This window comes from Aquarana catesbeiana, linkage group LG08 (assembly GCF_042186555.1).
Source record: "Aquarana catesbeiana isolate 2022-GZ linkage group LG08, ASM4218655v1, whole genome shotgun sequence".
In the NCBI taxonomy this organism is placed as follows: domain Eukaryota; kingdom Metazoa; phylum Chordata; class Amphibia; order Anura; family Ranidae; genus Aquarana; species Aquarana catesbeiana.
The window spans coordinates 224,561,451-224,581,827 of record NC_133331.1 but is presented as its reverse complement, the minus strand read 5'-3'; the positions used below and the strand labels follow the sequence as shown (position 1 = coordinate 224,581,827).

Sequence of the window (20,377 nt, the reverse complement as noted above, 5' to 3'; positions counted from 1 at the left end):
TGTGGATTAAAGATGGGTTGTCAGTAGCATAAACTGTAAGTTGTTTCAAATACAAAGTGTTAGAATTCTCAGGTAATTACATTTCACTGCATTATCAGAAATATACATTAACTTGGTCGGCTATAGATCAGCTTTAGGCCAAGACATTAAAACATTAAGGGGCACATTTATAATATCTGCACCAATTACAGAGCTTTTTCTGCTTCATGGGGCTCCATGATGTACACCCTGCAACCCAAATTGTATCAATTAGTAGGCCACAGTGTGCATAGTGAGGAGGAGTTTCTCGTAATAAAAACAAGTTCCATATTTTTGAACATTTTCAGTATCAATGCTACTTAAAAACATACTATTCTGAAGAAACAAACCTTTATTCGTTTTTCCAAGTATAATACATTTAAATAACAATATAAACAGAAAACTTTCAACACACGATTTGGTAAGCTGGTTCATGGTAATATGTCTACTTTTCTTTCATAAATTATAGTCATTTTTCTACAGACCTCAAGTGAAGGATTTATAAAGTCTGCACCAAAGCAGATGTTTAACAGCTTTAGTGAACACCAAGGAATGAGTCTCTTGGTATCCTAAATTTTACACATTGTATCTGCATGAAAAAGATCGCTCCACCACTGCAGTGAGATCTCTATCTGCATTTTTTTTTACTTTCAAAGCAGTTTCATAAGATTGAAAGGGATACAATTTATTGTAAGATTGGCATGAATGCTCAGCTACTGCCTCTGCAAATATGCTTTAAATGTATTGCGTGGCTATAAATTACTTTTTATTGCTAACAGAAAATTGCAAACAAATCATCTGAAGCTCAACATCCTACACAGAATAAAAGGCGTTTTTCTGAAGATACACTGTTTACCAGTACAATTTCATTTCAGGATGTAAAATCATTTTACACTGCACCTTCTATTCTCGGGTGCTTCTTAGAGCGGAGGAGATGAATAGTTCTTAGTGCTTGCCTAAATTATAAACACGTATTGTGTGTTTTTTTCAAAGTAAAGGCATCTCAGAAAGCTTCAATCAACAAGAATGTGGTTATACATAACAATATAAAAACATAAACTTGTTGATGATGTTTATTATTAACGTGTTTATGGTCCGGGAGTTACGTAAAGTGATACAGGAAATCAATAGGTGATTATAACTGTTGTGGTGATTCATTTCCTTCTGCTCCCACCTCCAGACAGTATCATGGCTACACGGATGAAAATGTTCAAGGTGTCCATGTAAATTCCCATGCATCTGCGAATGAAAATCCAATGACAGGATGAGTTGCGTTTATGAGATTATAAAGTGCAAAAATACATGTTTATAAAACACACGTAACAAAAAATAAAAGGATGTCAGTTTCTACATTGCATAATTTAGGTCATGTGAAAACACATTTATTGTTATTCTTCTACAAGTACTTTTTGCATTCTAGCAACTTTGTACAATATAAATACAACAGGATCCCTACTCTGGATTACTACTAAATTATTTTAACCACTTCCAGACCAGCAACATACCCATACTTGGCTGGAGTTTGGGTGGTTATACCGGGATAATGCCTACAGCCGCAGGCATCACCCCAGTACAGTTTTTTTAGAGCTGGCGGTCAGCTCTCATGTAAGAGCAATTCAAGTGGCTAACCTCTGGACTAGAGGTCGACCGATATGGGTTTTTCTCTGGCCGTTGCAGGTATTTAGAAATCGGGGCGGCCGATGGCCGATATACAGTGGGGACGTAAAGTATTCAGACCCCCTTAAATTTTTCACTCTTTGTTATATTGCAGCCATTTGCTAAAATCAATTAAGTTTATTTTTTTCCTCAATGTACACACAGCACCCCATATTGACAGAAAAACACGGAATTGTTGACAATTTTGCAGATTTATTGAAAAAGAAAAACTGAAATATCACATGGTCCTAAGTATTCAGACCCTTTGCTCAGTATTTAGTAGAAGCACCCTTTTGATCTAATACAGCCATGAGCCTTTTTGGGAAAGATGCAACAAGTTTTTTACACCTGGATTTGGGGATCCTCTGCCATGCCTCCTTGCAGATCCTCTCCAGTTCTGTCAGGTTGGATGGTAAATGTTGGTGGACAGCCATTTTTAGGTCTCTCCAGAGATGCTCAATTGGGTTTAAGTCAGGGCTCTGGCTGGGCCATTCAAGAACAGTCACAGAGTTGTTGTGAAGCCACTCCTTCGTTATTTTAGCTGTGTGCTTAGGGTCATTGTCTTGTTGGAAGGTAAACCTTCGGCCCAGTCTGAGGTCCTGAGCACTCTGGAGAAGGTTTTTGTCCAGGATATCCCTGTACTTGGCCGCATTCATCTTTCCCTCGATTGCAACCAGTCGTCCTGTCCCTGCAGCTGAAAAACACCCCCACAGCATAATGCTGCCACCACCATGCTTTACTGTTGGGACTGTATTGGACAGGTGATGAGCAGTGCCTGCTTTTCTCCACACATACCGATTAGAATTAAGGCCAAAAGGTTCTATCTTTGTCTCATCAGACCAAAGCATCTTATTTCTCACCATCTTGGAGTCTTTCAGGTGTTTTTTTTTAGCAAACTCCATGTGGGCTTTCATGTGTCTTGCACCAAGGAGGGGGCTTCCGTCGGGCCACTCTGCCATAAAGCCCCGACTGGTGGAGGGCTGCAGTGATGGTTGACTTTCTACAACTTTCTCTCATCTCTCGACTGCATCTCTGGAGCTCAGCCACAGTGATCTTTGGGTTCTTCTTTACCTCTCTCACCAAGGATCTTCTCCCCCGATAGCTCAGTTTGGCCAGACAGTCAGCTCTAGGAAGGGTTCTGGTCGTCCCAAACATCTTCCATTTAAGGATTATGGAGGCCACTGTGCTTTTAGGAACCTTAAGTGCAGCAGAATTTTTTTGTAACCTTGGCCAGATCTGTGCCTTGCCACAATTCTGTCTCTGAGCTCTTCAGGCAGTTCCTTTGACCTCATGATTCTCATTTGCTCTGACATGCACTGTGAGCTGTAAGGTCTTATATATACAGGTGTGTGGCTTTCCTAATCAAGTCCAATCAGTATAATCAAACACAACTGGACTCGAAGGTGTAGAACCATCTCGAGGATGATCAGAAGAAATGGACAGCACCTGAGTTAAATATATGAGTGTCATAGCAAAGGGTCTGAATACTTAGGACCATGTGATATTTCAGTTTTTCTTTTTCAATAAATCTGCAAAAATGTGAACAATTCTGTGTCTTTCTGTCAATATGGGGTGGTGTGTGTTAACTAATGAGGAAAAAAAAAAATGAACTTAAACGATTTTAGCAAATGGCTGCAATATAACAAAGAGTGAAAAATTTAAGGGAGTCTGAATACTTTCCGTCCTCACTGTATGATGCTGATTTTTGCGGACGGTATTTAGGCCGATTTTTTTCTTTTTTTGGCAGGTGGCACTGGTAGGTGGGACTGGCAGGTGGCACTGGTTAGCACTGAGTAGCACCGGCAGGTTTCACACTGAGCCGATATAGTGTAATTGTGTGAAACTGACATATGTAACTGAATGCAGAGAGAGACCAGCTGTCAAAATTCAGCAGCGATGTCGGGGGTGGGCGGGACCCAGCAGCTATCAAACACCAGCCAATAATTGGGCTGCTTAAGGGGGCGGAGCCACATACACAACCCAGATCCCATCAGCTTGAGTTTGATAGCTGCTGCTGGGTCCCGCCCACCAACAAAAACGCTGAATTTTGACAGCTGGTCTCTCTCTGCATTTAGTTACATGTCAGTTTCACATACTCAGCGGCTCTGGCAAGCATCAAGCACCGCTCTGCCAATGGAGTGGGGGGGGGAGGAAGGAGGAACACTTGTAGGTCGAGGGGGGATGGTGTGATTAAATCGGCCGAATTTGCACAATAATAGGCCGATGCCGATTCCTTAAAAAAGGCCAAATATCGGCCGATAATTCGGTCAACCTCTACACTAGACTGCTGTTACAAGCAGCAGAAGGGGATGTCCCCCCCCCCCTTCTCCCGCTGCCTTCTGTGGCTTGCTCGGCTCTCCCATACCACCAGGAGACCCTTGCGACCAGCTGGCAAGTCTGCCTCCTAAACAGCTGAACAAAGACCGGATTGACTTTGATCGGCTCTTTTCTATGGTAGCCCAGAAGACCTGACATCACCTCTAGTTTACCCAGATGTCAACGGTGCCATTTTTAAAAAAATTGAAAGCTTTCAAAAACACTGATCTTGGAGTTTTGAATGCTTCTTAAAAGGGCACAGGAGGGACTTTGGGGTTTTATAGACTACAGATCTCTCAAAAGGAGTACCTGTCACATGCCTACTGCTGTCTCAAGGATGTTTAACCCTTGTGACAGCCATAAAAGTAATAGAAAAAAATAAAAAAATGTAAGCAACAGTGTAAAAATAAATAAAATAAACTGTCCCCATCCCCCCAGTGATTGCCATTTGCGAACACATGTAATCGTCTCACACATGTGAGGTATCAACGCATATGTCAGATCAAGGGCAGTAATTCTTGCATTCAGAAAAGGCCTGGTCTGGAAGTGGTTAAAAAACAGACTGCTAAAGGATGGGACATGCCATTGTGACTGGTCTTTGAAGGGGTATACTCTAGAGCTGCCATCCTGATCCTTGTTTGCCTATTCTGTGATTCAATATTATAGGACAAACATGTATTTCATGTATTTAAACATGTTTATTTCACGTGATTCTCCAAGCGGACTTCAAAATAAAAGTCAGCAATAGCAGATGTCAGACATCTATGCTGTTTCAACCACAGATGAGATAACAGGATTTAAAAAAAGAAAATAGAACGTTAACTTGGCAAAGTCTAAGGCTGCCCATACATGGTGGGAATTTCTTTCCTGCAACCATGGGTTTGCAGGGAAGAAATAAAGCTTAATTCCCCCAATAACACAGACAGTGTTGATGCTGGAATCCCTCCTGCCAAGCCATTGTCTTGGCCCAGTGGCGGGAAGGGGGAGAGAGGGAAGACGACAGTGATTATTGCGCTAGCAGCTATACCAGCCACTAGTGATCATCACAAGTAGAATCCGACAGGCTGGTTGTACCCAAGTTGAGCGATCAACTTGGCACATTTAGCCTGCCCTTACACGGCTCAAATCTCGGCCAGTTCCTGTTGAACCTGCCTGAGATTCAAACGTCTATGGCCGGCATAAGTTCACTTAGCTCAGTGAATATGGTAAAGCTGTAATCTCTTCAATCATTACATCATATGTAAAACCTGTTCTTTACCTGTTTATTACTGGATATTTAAAAAGAACACCTTTCCTTATATACTAAGCCAAGAAAATATTTATTATACAATTCTTTTCAATAAACAGCCGAATGACTGAGATTTAAAGTAGTTTAAGCCTTAAAAATCGGAGCTCCACCCAAAATGGAAAGCTCTGCTTGTCTGCCTCCTCCCCCTCTCCACTGCTACATTTGCCAGCTTTTGGAGGGGAGCAGGTATCTGGTTTTGACAGGTACCGACTCTGACTTCTGGCTCAGTTTGCCAGAAGAGGGCTACTCTATGAAAAACCATTGCACATAGCAGGTAAGTATAACATGTTAGTTATTTTAATAACAAAGAGTGATATTAAAGCTTCAGTTTTAATAACAAAATCAATGACTTGCAGATAAGGCCTTAGTTGACAAGGCATTAAAATGTAATGCGAACAAGCAATTCAAATATCATGTGCAAATGACCTCTTTTAAAGCTTGTGAGAGATCCCTTATTGGCACAAACCGCTTGTCAGAAAACCTAGAGCGGGCATCACTAAATGGCGGACCGTGGGCCAAATGCGGACCGCCTCACTGTCCTATGCGGCCTGCCGCGGTACCGCCATTTAGCAGCCTTGTCTTCCCCCAGCCGTCTCTGTTAAATCCTCACACAGAGCCGACAGTGGGAGGCGGGACATTTCTGGATGGAGGGCAGAGCTGCCGGAGGTAAACAATCAGGTGATTGGCTGCTAGGATGAAGGGCGGTCTTAGCAACCAATCACCATCTTGCAACACCCGCCCTCCATCCGAGACATGTCATGCCTCCCTCCGATCTTCGGTCTGTGCAAGGTAAGCGAGGGAGGGGGCGAAGTTACAGGGAGTGAGGACACTGAGAAGGAGGAAAGTGTGTGCTGACTCACTGAGGACATTAACCACTTGCCAACCGCCCCATAGCCAAATGACGGCTGCAGGGCAGCTGGATAACTCTGGGATCACGTCATATGACGTGATTCCAGAAAACTGCTCCCGCGCGCCCCCGGGGCGCGCACAAGGGGAACATCCGTGACTGCCGGGTCCGCATCACGGATCACGGTAAACGGCCGCTGATCGCGGCCGTTTACCATGTGATCGCTCCGTCAAATGACGGAGCGATCACATGTAAACAAACCGGCGTCATGTCATGACGCCGGTTCCTCCCTCCCCTCTCTGTACCGATCGGTACAGAGGGGGAGAGATCGGATGGGAGCCGCACTGTGGGCTGGATGTGTAGTGCCCACAGCGCAGCTCAGTGACATGTACAGTCACATCCATCCATCCATGCTCAGTCATCCCCCCCATGCTCTGCAATGACCCTGTGCAATACTCTGCAATGACCCTGTGCAATACTCTGCAATGACCCTGTGCAATACTCTGCAATACTCTGCAATGATCCTGTGCAACCCTATGCAATACTCTGCAACCCTGTGCAATACTCTGCAACCCTGTGCAATACTCTGCAATGATCCTGTGCAACCCTGTGCAATACTCTGCAATGATCCTGTGCAACCCTGTGCAATACTCTGCAATGATCCTGTGCAACCCTGTGCAATACTCTGCAACCCTGTGCAATACTGTGCAACCCTGTGCAATACTCTGCAATGATCCTGTGCAACCCTGTGCAATACTCTGCAATGATCCTGTGCAACCCTGTGCAATACTCTGCAATGATCCTGTGCAACCCTGTGCAATACTCTGCAACCCTGTGCAATACTGTGCAACCCTGTGCAATACTGTGCAACCCTGTGCAATACTGTGCAACCCTGTGCAATACTCTGCAATGATCCTGTGCAACCCTGTGCAATACTCTGCAATGATCCTGTGCAACCCTGTGCAATACTCCGCCATGCCCCGCCATACCCCACTATAATCCGCCATGCCCCGCCATGCCCCGCCATACTCCGCCATGCTCAGCCATACTAGGCCATGCTCGGCTGTACTCAGCCTCTGTATGTGGCCAGGTTGTGGAAGTCTCACACATGTGATATCGCCGTACTCAGGAGGAGTAGGAGAATCTATTTTGGGGTGTCATTTTTGGTATGTACATGCTATGTGTTAGAAATATTGTATAAATGGACAACTTTGTGTTAAAAAAAATGTGTTTTAACCACTTCCTGCCCGCCGGCTGTCATACGGCGTCCTTGACTTTGTGCGGGGATATCAGAATGATGGGTGCAGCTACAGGCATCATTCAGATATCATCTTTTTCAGCCGGCGATTCCCTACAACACAAGAATGATCATAGCGGCTGTTCCACTGCTTGATTATTCTTACGGGAGGCGAGAGGGGACGCCCCCCCCCTCTCGCCGCCCTCAGGTGCTTCTACCGATTCACCGCTACGATCGAAGCCAGGATCTTTTTTTTTTTTTTTTTTTATTTCAAGCTTCCCAGCCTAGAGGTGAGATGTGAGGTCTTATTGACCCCATATCTCACTGTAAAGAGGACCTGTCATGCCATATTCCTATTACAGGGGATGTTTACATTCCTTGTAATAGAAATAAAAGTGATCAAAAAATGTATTTTTTGGAAAAAAGCCTCAAACTAAAATAAAGTAAAATGAATAAAAAAAAAAAAAAATTTTCCCCGTGTCCTCGCAGTCAGAATCGAACGCATACGTAAGTTGATCCCACATATGAAAATGGTGTTCAAACCACACGTGAGGTATCGCTGCGATCGGTAGAGCGAGAGCAATAATTTTGGCCCTAGACCTCCTCTGTAACTTACAACATGGGGATTTTTAAGTAGCGAAGTTTGGCGCCATTCCACGAGCGTGTGCAATTTTGAAGGGTGACATGTTAGGTATCTATTTACTCAGCATAACTTTATTATTCACATTATGTAAAAACATTGTGCTAACTTTACTGTTTTTTTTTTTTTTTTGAAAGCACAAAACTGTTTTTTTTTTCAAACAAAACGTGTTCGAAAAATTGCTGCGCAAATACAGCGCGAGATAAAAAGTTGCAACGACCGCCATTGTATTCTCAAGGGTCTTTGCTAAAAAAATATATATAATGTTTTGGGGTTCTATGTAATTTTCTAGCAAATAAATTATGATCTCACATGTGGTATCGCCATACTCGGGAGTAATAGCAGAATGTGTTTTGGGGTGTAATTTGTGGTATGCATATGCTGTGTGTGAGAAATAACCTGCTAATATGACAATTTTGTGAAAAAAAAAAATCTTGATATTGCAAAGAATTGTGGGAAAAAATGACAACTTCAAAAAACTCATCATGCATCTTTCTAAATACCTTGGAATGTCTTCTTTCCAAAAAGGGGTCATTTGGGGGGTATTTGTACTTTTCTGGCATGTTAGGGTCTCAAGAAATGAGATAGGCCATCAGTACTTCAGGTGTGATCAATTTTCAGAGATTGGCAGCATAGCTTGTGGACTCTATAACTTTCACAAAGACCAAATAATACACACCGATTTGGGTTATTTTTACCAAAGATATGTAGCGGTATACATTTTGGCCAAAATATATGAAGAAAAAATTACTAATTTGCAAAATTTTATAACAGAAACGAAGAAAAATGCATTTTTTTTTACAGAATTTTCGGTCTTTTTTCTTTTATAGCGCAAAAAATAAAGAACCCAGCGGTGATTAAATACCACCAAAAGAAAGCTCTATTTATGTGAAAAAAAGGACAAAAAATTCATTTGGGTACAGTGTTGCATAACTGAGTAATTGTCATTCAAAGTGTGAGAGCACCGAAAGCTGAAAATTGGTCTGGTTATTAAGGGGGTTTAAGTGCCCAGTGGTCAAGTGGTTAAAGTGGAGTTGTTCAGGGCTGTGATGTGGTGGGCTGAGGACATCAGGGTGGGGGGGCTGAGTGGACTGTGATGTATGGGGGAGATGTGGATATTACTGTGGGGGAGACTGTATTGAATTATAGTTGCTACCATCCGATGGAATGTAATGTACATCATCTTTACTAGTTCATTAGGAATTTACTACAAAAAACCCCCCATAAATTTGCAGTTAAAATTTTGAATCAAATTGCTTTTGCTATTTATTTTGAAAGTTTACCTTGCTACAAATGTAAAAAAAATGTGTCTACCCTTTCTATGGGATGCTGTGGTGGGAATTTGTGAAGAACACCAAGTTCATAGCCTGCCAAAATGTGTTTGTGGTAGTGGAGCTGCTCTGTAATAAAGATGTGGACGTTACAGCGGGGGAGATGTGGACGTTACAGCGGGGGAGATGTGGACGTTACAGCGGGGGAGATGTGGACGTTACAGCGGGGGAGATGTGGACGTTACAGCGGGGGAGATGTGGACGTTACAGCGGGGGAGATGTGGACGTTACAGCGGGGGAGATGTGGACGTTACAGCGGGGGAGATGTGGACGTTACAGCGGGGGAGATGTGGACGTTACAGCGGGGGAGATGTGGACGTTACAGCGGGGGAGATGTGGACGTTACAGCGGGGGAGATGTGGACGTTACAGCGGGGGAGATGTGGACGTTACAGCGGGGGAGATGTGGACATTACAGCGGGGGAGATGTGGACATTACAGCGGGGGAGATGTGGACATTACAGCGGGGGAGATGTGGACATTACAGCAGGGGAGATGTGGACATTACAGCGGGGGAGATGTGGACATTACAGCGGAGGAGATGTGGACATTACAGCGGGGGAGATGTGGACATTACAGCGGGGGAGATGTGGACATTACAGCGGGGGAGATGTGGACATTACAGCGGGGGAGATGTGGACATTACAGCGGGGGAGATGTGGACATTACAGCGGGGGAGATGTGGACATTACAGCGGGGGGGCTGAGGACTGTGATGTGGGGGAGCTGAGAAATGGAATGTGGGGGCAATAAGGACAGTAATGTGAAGGGGGCTGAGGATAGTAATGTGAAGGGGGCTGAGGATAATAATGTGGGGTGATATTGTAAATAGGGGCAAACGACAGTACTGGTGGGGGGGTTGGTGTCAAGGAAGTGTGAGAACATTACTGTGGAGGGGGGTGATATATGGTAGTATGCACTACCCGCAAGAAACATGGGAGAAAGAGGACTTTGACCATTTTTCCAAAATAGTGCGGCAGCAACATGCGGTCTGGCATATGCGAAAAGGCGCCACGGGTAACATGGGGGGGACATGTGGATGTTACAGCGGGGGGGGGGGACATGTGGACGTTACAGCGGGGGGGACATGTGGACGTTACAGCGGGGGGGACATGTGGACGTTACAGCGGGGGGGAGATGTGGACGTTACAGCGGGGGGGAGATGTGGACGTTACAGCGGGGGGGAGATGTGGACGTTACAGCGGGGGAGATGTGGACATTACAGTGGGGGGGGGCTGAGGATAGTAATGTGGGGGAGCTGACAAATGGAATGTGGGGGCAATAAGGACAGTAATGTGAAGGGGGCTGAGGATAGTAATGTGAAGGGGGCTGAGGACGTTACAGCGTGGGGGACATGTGGACGTTACAGCGGGGGGGGACATGTGGACGTTACAGCGGGGGGGGACATGTGGACGTTACAGCGGGGGCGGGGCATGTGGACGTTACAGCGGGGGGGGACATGTGGACGTTACAGCGGGGGGGACATGTGGACGTTACAGCGGGGGGGGACATGTGGACGTTACAGCGGGGGGGACATGTGGACGTTACAGCGGGGGGGGACATGTGGACGTTACAGCGGGGGGGGACATGTGGACGTTACAGCGGGGGGGGGACATGTGGACGTTACAGCGGGGGGGGACATGTGGACGTTACAGCGGGGGGGGAACATGTGGACGTTACAGCGGGGGGGGGGACATGTGGACGTTACAGCGGGGGGGGAACATGTGGACGTTACAGCGGGGGGGGAACATGTGGACGTTACAGCGGGGGGGGGGAACATGTGGACGTTACAGCGGGGGGGGGAACATGTGGACGTTACAGCGGGGGGGGGGAACATGTGGACGTTACAGCGGGGGGGGAACATGTGGACGTTACAGCGGGGGGGGGGAACATGTGGACGTTACAGCGGGGGGGGGGAACATGTGGACGTTACAGCGGGGGGGGGGAACATGTGGACGTTACAGCGGGGGGGAACATGTGGACGTTACAGCGGGGGGGGAACATGTGGACGTTACAGCGGGGGGGGGGGACATGTGGACGTTACAGCGGGGGAGATGTGGACATTACAGCGGGGGAGATGTGGACATTACAGCGGGGGAGATGTGGACATTACAGCGGGGGAGATGTGGACATTACAGCGGGGGAGATGTGGACATTACAGCGGGGGAGATGTGGACATTACAGCGGGGGAGATGTGGACATTACAGCGGGGGAGATGTGGACATTACAGCGGGGGAGATGTGGACATTACAGCGGGGGAGATGTGGACATTACAGCGGGGGAGATGTGGACATTACAGCGGGGGGGACACGTGGACGTTACAGCGGGGGGGGACACGTGGACGTTACAGCGGGGGGGGACACGTGGACGTTACAGCGGGGGGGGACACGTGGACGTTACAGCGGGGGGGGACACGTGGACGTTACAGCGGGGGGGGACACGTGGACGTTACAGCGGGGGGGGACACGTGGACGTTACAGCGGGGGGGACACGTGGACGTTACAGCGGGGGGGGACACGTGGACGTTACAGCGGGGGGGGACACGTGGACGTTACAGCGGGGGGGGACACGTGGACGTTACAGCGGGGGGGGACACGTGGACGTTACAGCGGGGGGGGACACGTGGACGTTACAGCGGGGGGGGACACGTGGACGTTACAGCGGGGGGGGACATGTGGACGTTACAGCGGGGGGGGGACATGTGGACGTTACAGCGGGGGGGGGACATGTGGACGTTACAGCGGGGGGGGAACATGTGGACGTTACAGCGGGGGGGGGAACATGTGGACGTTACAGCGGGGGGGGAACATGTGGACGTTACAGCGGGGGGGGGAACATGTGGACGTTACAGCGGGGGGGGAACATGTGGACGTTACAGCGGGGGGGGGGGGGGAGATGTGGACGTTACAGCGGGGGAGATGTGGACATTACAGCGGGGGAGATGTGGACATTACAGCGGGGGAGATGTGGACATTACAGCGGGGGAGATGTGGACATTACAGCGGGGGAGATGTGGACATTACAGCGGGGGAGATGTGGACATTACAGCGGGGGAGATGTGGACATTACAGCGGGGGAGATGTGGACATTACAGCGGGGGAGATGTGGACATTACAGCGGGGGAGATGTGGACATTACAGCGGGGGAGATGTGGACATTACAGCGGGGGAGATGTGGACATTACAGCGGGGGAGATGTGGACATTACAGCGGGGGAGATGTGGACATTACAGCGGGGGAGATGTGGACATTACAGCGGGGGAGATGTGGACATTACAGCGGGGGAGATGTGGACATTACAGCGGGGGAGATGTGGACATTACAGCGGGGGAGATGTGGACATTACAGCGGGGGAGATGTGGACATTACAGCGGGGGAGATGTGGACATTACAGCGGGGGAGATGTGGACATTACAGCGGGGGAGATGTGGACATTACAGCGGGGGAGATGTGGACATTACAGCGGGGGAGATGTGGACATTACAGCGGGGGAGATGTGGACATTACAGAGGGGGAGATGTGGACATTACAGAGGGGGAGATGTGGACATTACAGAGGGGGAGATGTGGACATTACAGCGGGGGAGATGTGGACATTACAGCGGGGGAGATGTGGACATTACAGAGGGGGAGATGTGGACATTACAGTGGGGGGGGGCTAAGGATAGTAATGTGGGGGAGCTGACAAATGGAATGTGGGGGCAATAAGGACAGTAATGTGAAGGGGGCTGAGGATAGTAATGTGAAGGGGGCTGAGGACGTTACAGCGGGGGGGGGACATGTGGACGTTACAGCGGGGGGGGACATGTGGACGTTACAGCGGGGGGGGACATGTGGACGTTACAGCGGAGGGGGACATGTGGACGTTACAGCTGGGGGGGGACATGTGGACGTTACAGCGGGGGGGAGGACATGTGGACGTTACAGCGGGGGGGAGGACATGTGGACGTTACAGCGGGGGGGGGACATGTGGACGTTACAGCGGGGGGGGACATGTGGACGTTACAGCGGGGGGGGACATGTGGACGTTACAGCGGGGGGGGAACATGTGGACGTTACAGCGGGGGGGGAACATGTGGACGTTACAGCGGGGGGGAACATGTGGACGTTACAGCGGGGGGGAACATGTGGACGTTACAGCGGGGGGGGACATGTGGACGTTACAGCGGGGGGGGACATGTGGACGTTACAGCGGGGGGGGACATGTGGACGTTACAGCGGGGGGGGACATGTGGACGTTACAGCGGGGGGGCATGTGGACCTTACAACGGGGGGGGGCATGTGGACGTTACAACGGGGGGGACATGTGGACGTTACAGCGGGGGGGACATGTGGACGTTACAGCGGGGGGGACATGTGGACGTTACAGCGGGGGGGGACATGTGGACGTTACAGCGGGGGGGGGACATGTGGACGTTACAGCGGGGGGGACATGTGGACGTTACAGCGGGGGGGACATGTGGACGTTACAGCGGGGGGGACATGTGGATGTTACAGCGGGGGGGACATGTGGACGTTACAGCGGGGGGGGACATGTGGACGTTACAGCGGGGGGGACATGTGGACGTTACAGCGGGGGGGGACATGTGGACGTTACAGCGGGGGGGGACATGTGGACGTTACAGCGGGGGGGGGACATGTGGACGTTACAGCGGGGGGGGACATGTGGACGTTACAGCGGGGGGGGACATGTGGACGTTACAGCGGGGGGGGGACATGTGGACGTTACAGCTGGGGGGGACATGTGGACGTTACAGCTGGGGGGGACATGTGGACGTTACAGCTGGGGGGGACATGTGGACGTTACAGCGGGGGGGACATGTGGACGTTACAGCGGGGGCGACATGTGGACGTTACAGCGGGGGGGACATGTGGACGTTACAGCGGGGGAGATGTGGACATTACAGCGGGGGGGAGATGTGGACATTACAGTGGGGGGGGGCTGAGGATAGTAATGTGGGGGAGCTGACAAATGGAATGTGGGGGCAATAAGGACAGTAATGTGAAGGGGGCTGAGGATAGTAATGTGAAGGGGGCTGAGGACGTTACAGCGTGGGGGACATGTGGACGTTACAGCGGGGGGGACATGTGGACGTTACAGCGGGGGGGACATGTGGACGTTACAGCGGGGGAGATGTGGACGTTACAGTGGGGGGGCTGAGGACTGTGATGTGGGGGAGCTGAGAAATGGAATGTGGGGGCAATAAGGACAGTAATGTGAAGGGAGCTGAGGATAGTAATGTGAAGGGGGCTGAGGATAATAATGTGGGGTGATATTGTAAATAGGGGCAAAGGACCGTACTGGTGGGGGGGTTGGTGTCAAGGAAGTGTAAGAACATTACTGTGGAGGGAGGTGATATATGGTAGTATGCACTACCCGCAAGAAACACGGAGAAAGAGGACTTTGACCATTTTTCCAAAATAGTGCGGCAGCAACATGCGGTCTGGTATATGCGAAAAGGCGCCACGGGTAACATGATATGATGTTCGGACCTCTGCTGGAAGAAAATGTTGCTGCCCGGACCTCAGTGAATTTTAATTAATTGCCCCTGACCTAGAGTATATCATACAGAAGTAGCCTAAAGCATTCTGCCTTACATCTTTGCCATGACAAAACAGGATGATGTATTGAATGTCATGCAGTATAACAGCAGCATTTGAGAGTGCCTAATGATCCACTGCCTCACACAATGGGGTCTGGGAATTGGTCCCAGAGGTACACACTGGGGGTAACCAATTTGGAAACTGTTAGGAATCTCAAGGCAATAAGCAGTTAAATGTTAATACAAAATTCTGGTGAAAAAAATATATTAGGTTTAAAAAAAAAATAAGGAAAATAAAAATACTTCAAATACTTAAAAACACATCATCCAAGGACATTAGCAAAAAACTCAAGCCTCACGGAGTGTATAAGGTTATATAAGTATGCAATAGGGGTAGCACTAGCAAACTTTTTTCCCAGTGTCCAACCACATGCAGATAGCAGCATATAACAGAGCTGTGACTAGTCAGGCAGCTAAAGGGTGCAACCTTATGACACTGGTCTGCAGTTATGTTGCAACAGGAAGGGGCGATCCCCAAACTGTTCCCACAAAGTTGGGAGCATGAAATTGTCTTGACATGCCGACGCCTTAAGAGTTCCCTTTACTGGAACTCAAGGCCTAACCCCTGAAAAACAACCCCAAATCACCAAATGATTTGGACCAGAGCACATAGCAAGGTACATAAAGAAATGGATGAGCGAGTTTGGGATGGGAGGAACTTGACTGGCCTGCAGAGTCCTGACCTCAACCCAATAGAACACCTTTGGGATGAATTAGAGTGGAGACTGCCAGCCAGGCCTTCTCTCCAACATCAGTGCCTGACCTCACAAATGCGCTTCTGGAAGAATGCTCAAACATTCCCATAGACACACTCCTAAACCTCGTGGACAGCCTTCCCAGAAGAGTTGAAGCGGTTATAGCTGCAAAAGATGGGCCAACTCAATATTGAACCCTATGGACTAAAACTGGGATGCCATTATAGTTCATGTAAAGGCAGTTGTCACAATACTTTTGGTACTCTAGTGTATATCAATTTTTTCATCCTCACCTAAGCAAAACAAACTGTTATACCATGCAAGACATAAGCGAGACCAATGTAAGGGTACTTTTTTTATTGTTCTAAAGTATTTAGTGTTCTAAAAATAGGATTTTTACGTCATACTTACCTGTATAATCCCTTTCTTTGAGTACATCATGGGAAACACAGTCAGTCTAATATTCATTACCTGCTGGGTTATATTTCATCAGGTGAATGGACACTGGTAGACCAAAGGTCTTCAAACAGGAAGTGATCCCCTATATAACACCTCCCATACAGGAAGCACTTCAGTTTTGTATCAAGCACTGAATCCTCAAAAAAGAGGGGAGGGATCTCTGTGTCCCATGAAAAGGATTTTACAGGTAAGTATGATGTAAAAATCCTATTTTCTTTTTCATACATCATGGGACACAGAGTCGGGCTAATATTCATTACCTGCTGGGACGTCAAGGTAATAGCCTTGAGGGGAGGGAGACACCCTGCCAAACAAAAGCCATCAGAACTTATATACGGCAGCCCGCAGTACACTGCGTCCGAAAGCCGAATCCTTGGCTGCTCGAACATTCACCTGATAAAATTTTGTGAACGTATGCACTGAAGACCAGGTAGCAGCCTTACAAATTTGAGCCACAGATACCTGATGGCGAAAAGCCCAGGAGGTTCCTACACCCCTGGTAGAATGAGCTCTCACCCTAAAGGGAGGATCTTTATGTTTCAGACCGTAGGCCTAAATGATCAATTGACGGACCCAACTGGCAATGGAAGCTGCCTGCCCCTTCTTGGGTTCTTTCGGTAAACAAAAAAAAAAAAACAAAAAAAAAAAGTCTTCGGATCTCTGCAGATCTAGACAAATAAACCTTGACTGCCCGGATAACGTCCAAAGAATGCAGTCGTCTCTCTTCCGCCAAACGAGGCTGAGAGAAAAAAAAAGGCAAAATATTGTCCTGATTTAAATGAAAGGCTGACACCACTTTTGGCAAAAAGGATGGAACAGGTCGTAACACGACTCTGTCATGGTGAAGGATCAAGTACGGTTCCTATCATGAAAGGGCCGCCAACCCTGACACCCTTCTAGCCGAGGTGATAGCCATCAGGAAGGCTAGCTTGCGTGACAGCAAGTCTAATGGAATTTCCTTAATAGGTTCAAATGGTTCTTTCTCTTCACAGGCCGAAACTTGACCTCTAATTGTACTCAAAGCCAATTTGATTTCCACAGCTGACTGTAGAAAAAAAGAGAGAATTCTCCCAATCACAAATTTCCGAAGATGCCATTTTTCTGGCTTCACAACAAGCAATATAAGTCCTCCAGACCTTATGATAAATCTTCCTAGTGATAGCTTTCCTAGCATTCACTAGAGTAGACAGTAGACTGGTCCCGAGATGCCACGGCCCTTTAACACCCTGGCTTCAATAGCCATGCTGTCAAATTTAGAGACTGTAAATTGGGGTGGAATATAGGACCTTGAGACAGTAGATCGGGGCGGCGTGGAAGTGTCCATGGCCAATCTATTGTCAGTCTCACAATCTCTGGGAACCAGGGCCTTCTGGGCCAGGCCGGTGCCACCAGAATGACTGGAATCCCCTCTCTCCGAATCCTGCACAACAAATGTGGAAGGAGAGGGATCAGAGGGAAAGCAAACCAGGGAGTACTGGCTCCATGGATCTATCAGAGCATCTGCTCCAATTGCCAGAGGATCTCTTGTTCGAGACACAAACTGCTGTAGCTTGTTGTTGAACCTGGATGCCAGTAGGTCGACCTCTGGCCATCCCCAACGTTAGCAAATTTCCTGGAACACCTCTGGGTGTAGGGACTATTCCCCCAGGCAGATCTGCTGGTGGCTGAGATAATCAGCCTTCCAGTTCTCTACTCCCAGGATATGGACTGCTGATATTATTGGCACATGTCCCTCTGCCCAGGCTAGTATGTCGTTCACCTCCTTCAGAGCTGAACAACTCCTGGTACCGCCTTGGTGGTTTATATAGGCCACTGCCGTGGCATTGTCGGATTGAACCCTGATGGGGCAGTCCTAAAGCTCCACCGTCCAGGACCACAGGGCCAGATGTACTGCCTGTAATTATAGAACGTTGATGGGCAGGGTCCCCAGCCAGAGAGACTGGCATCTGTAGTCAGTACTCTCTAAAGTTATCGGGAGAAAGGATTTTCTCTTTTGCAGGTTCTGATCCTGCAACCACCAGTTTCGGCTTAAGCATGCCTGAGGAGATAAGCACATTGGATAATCCAGGGCTTTTCTTCCTCTGTTCCAAGCCAACAAGATGTCTTGTTGTAAAGGCCTGGAATGGAATTGGGCATTGCCTCGAAGGAGGATACCATCCTCCCTATAAGGCTCGTACAGAGCCGAATGGAGGGTTGTCTGGTGCCCCTTAACTGATGCACCTGATCCTTCAGGGCACAGATCCTTACGGGTGGCAAGAATACTCTTGCTTAGACCGGGTTTAGAATCAGACCTAAATATTTTTGACTTTGAGCTGGTCTCAAGGCCGACTTTTCCAGTATCTATGATCCAGCCTAAGCTTTTCAAATACCTCACTGTGTATATTGTACTCTGTTCTAGAGCCTGTACCGAGTGATCTCTGAGCAGGAAGTCATCCAGATACCTGAGCACCAGGATCCCTTGGGCCTTTAAACAATCCAGTACTGGTGCTAGGACGTTTGGTAACACCCCAGGAGCTGTAGCAAGCTCGAAGGGTAGAGCCACAAACTGAAAATGACGTTCCTCTACTGCAAAATGTAGGATATTAAAAGAAGGGGTTCCGGCGCTCCAGATATTGTGATGCCTTAATAGAACGGTGCAATAATAGCTTTAATGGCACATCTAATATAGATTAGTATTTGTATAAAAAGAGAGGAGGCAGCCATCCTCAGAGGGTGTCCATAGCCTCTGTCAGCAAGCAATAAGGAGGGGGGGTTTTGGAGGCGCCAACTCTAATGACACTGTCATAGAATGTTTGTGTAGTGCAGTACATACACTTACTGGTTCGCAGGTTCAAAATAGGGTGGCGGTGTCCATCAGGGGCTGAGATGTCCTGGAATGTGCTGGTGCTGGGGGGCAGGCTTCGGTAGCGATCCTTCAGCTCAGGTGATGTTTGGTCCTGGTTGGTAAAGCTGTTCAGCGGTGTCCATTGTGTGGAAGCTCCACGCTAACCACCCTGGAATGCGGAAGCGGACGTCAGCAGTGCACGGAAAGCATCAAAACACAGATAGTGGAATGTGCAGGCTACGCGCTCAGGGCTCCTTCTACTGGCCTGTTAGCTCTCTGGAGGAGAGCAGCTTAAATGAAAGTGCAGGACATCTGGCTGAAAAGATGTGGGTGGGGGGTCCGCGGCTGTGGAACCATAACAGCCGGCGGACCCACATTTGTGCAAAAATAGAAATAAAAGATGGGGATAAAGTTTAAAAGCCAATTATTTAATATAAAAAACAATTTAATATAAAATATAGCAATAAATTAATAAAAAAGAAAATGTGGTGATAAAAAAAATGCATAGAGATGCACTAATAGTTAGTGAACAGTGGAACACATTATTGGGTGAAAAAGAGGGGGGGCACAGGGGAGGGGGAAGGAATTCCTTCGCCCAAGTAACACATTGTCCCAGGGAAAACTGAAGCCCGGTAAGAATTATTCACTGTAGGACACAATGGCAAAAAAGCAGTAGGGAACCAACTACAATAAAGAGTGTGTCTCTATTTCTTCATCGAGTCCCCCCAGCGAGAGATTATTCAAAGAATATATCCAGTAGGTTTCCTGCTGACATAAGTGTTTAAAACGTTCTGCAGCAGGAAGACCTCTGGGAATGGCCTCTATAACCCAGACTTTGAGGCCTGTGGTGGATTTATGATGTTCCTTCAGAAAATGGAGAGAGACACTGTGTTTTTGTGTTTTGTCACAGCCTCCCTCTATAAAGCGCCTATGTTCACCAAAAACGTTGGCGTAAGGTGCGTATGGTCCTGCCCACATAAAATAGGCCACATGGGCAGGTCAAGCAGTATACCACGTACTCACTAGAGCAATTATGAAATTTTTTTATGGTATATGTTTTTCCATGGATGGTAAAGTTTTTTTGGCCGTGGTCAACAAATTTACAGGTGACAGATAATTTTTTCTTGCATCAATACATTCCCACTAATGAAATTAGGAGAATATGTGAAACCAGAGTGAATGGGACATTTTTAATTTTGCTAGGTGTTATTTTACTCTTTATATTTTTTTGCTTTACGGTAAGAAACCTTGGGTTGTTGGGTGAGGGAAGAACCCAAAAAAGGGTCTCTGAGCAGGATGCACCAATGTTTGGCTATGATATTCTCCTTTTTTGACAGTCATGGAATTGGGTTGTGAATCGTGTTGGTTGTAGGTCATCTATAGTTTTTGCCTTTGGTGGGGGTTTTTTGCTTGTTGGAGAAAGGCTTCTTGAACCAGATTTGGTGGGTATCCCTTGTCCTGGAATTT

At 47.8% G+C, this 20,377-nt stretch overlaps 1 protein-coding gene across 3 annotated transcripts in view; it reads right to left on the bottom strand.

The window, feature by feature from the left end:
* Positions 1-352: 352 nt before the first annotated feature.
* Positions 353-20,377, bottom strand: part of GHITM (growth hormone inducible transmembrane protein) — a 107,213-nt gene continuing 87,188 nt past the window's right edge. For all 3 annotated transcript variants that reach the window (XM_073596891.1, XM_073596890.1, XM_073596892.1), the window contains exon 9: positions 353-1,257. In XM_073596891.1, coding sequence (XP_073452992.1) covers positions 1,173-1,257 — 85 coding nt within the window. In that variant the 3' untranslated portion in view covers positions 353-1,172. The remainder of the gene's footprint in view (positions 1,258-20,377) is intronic.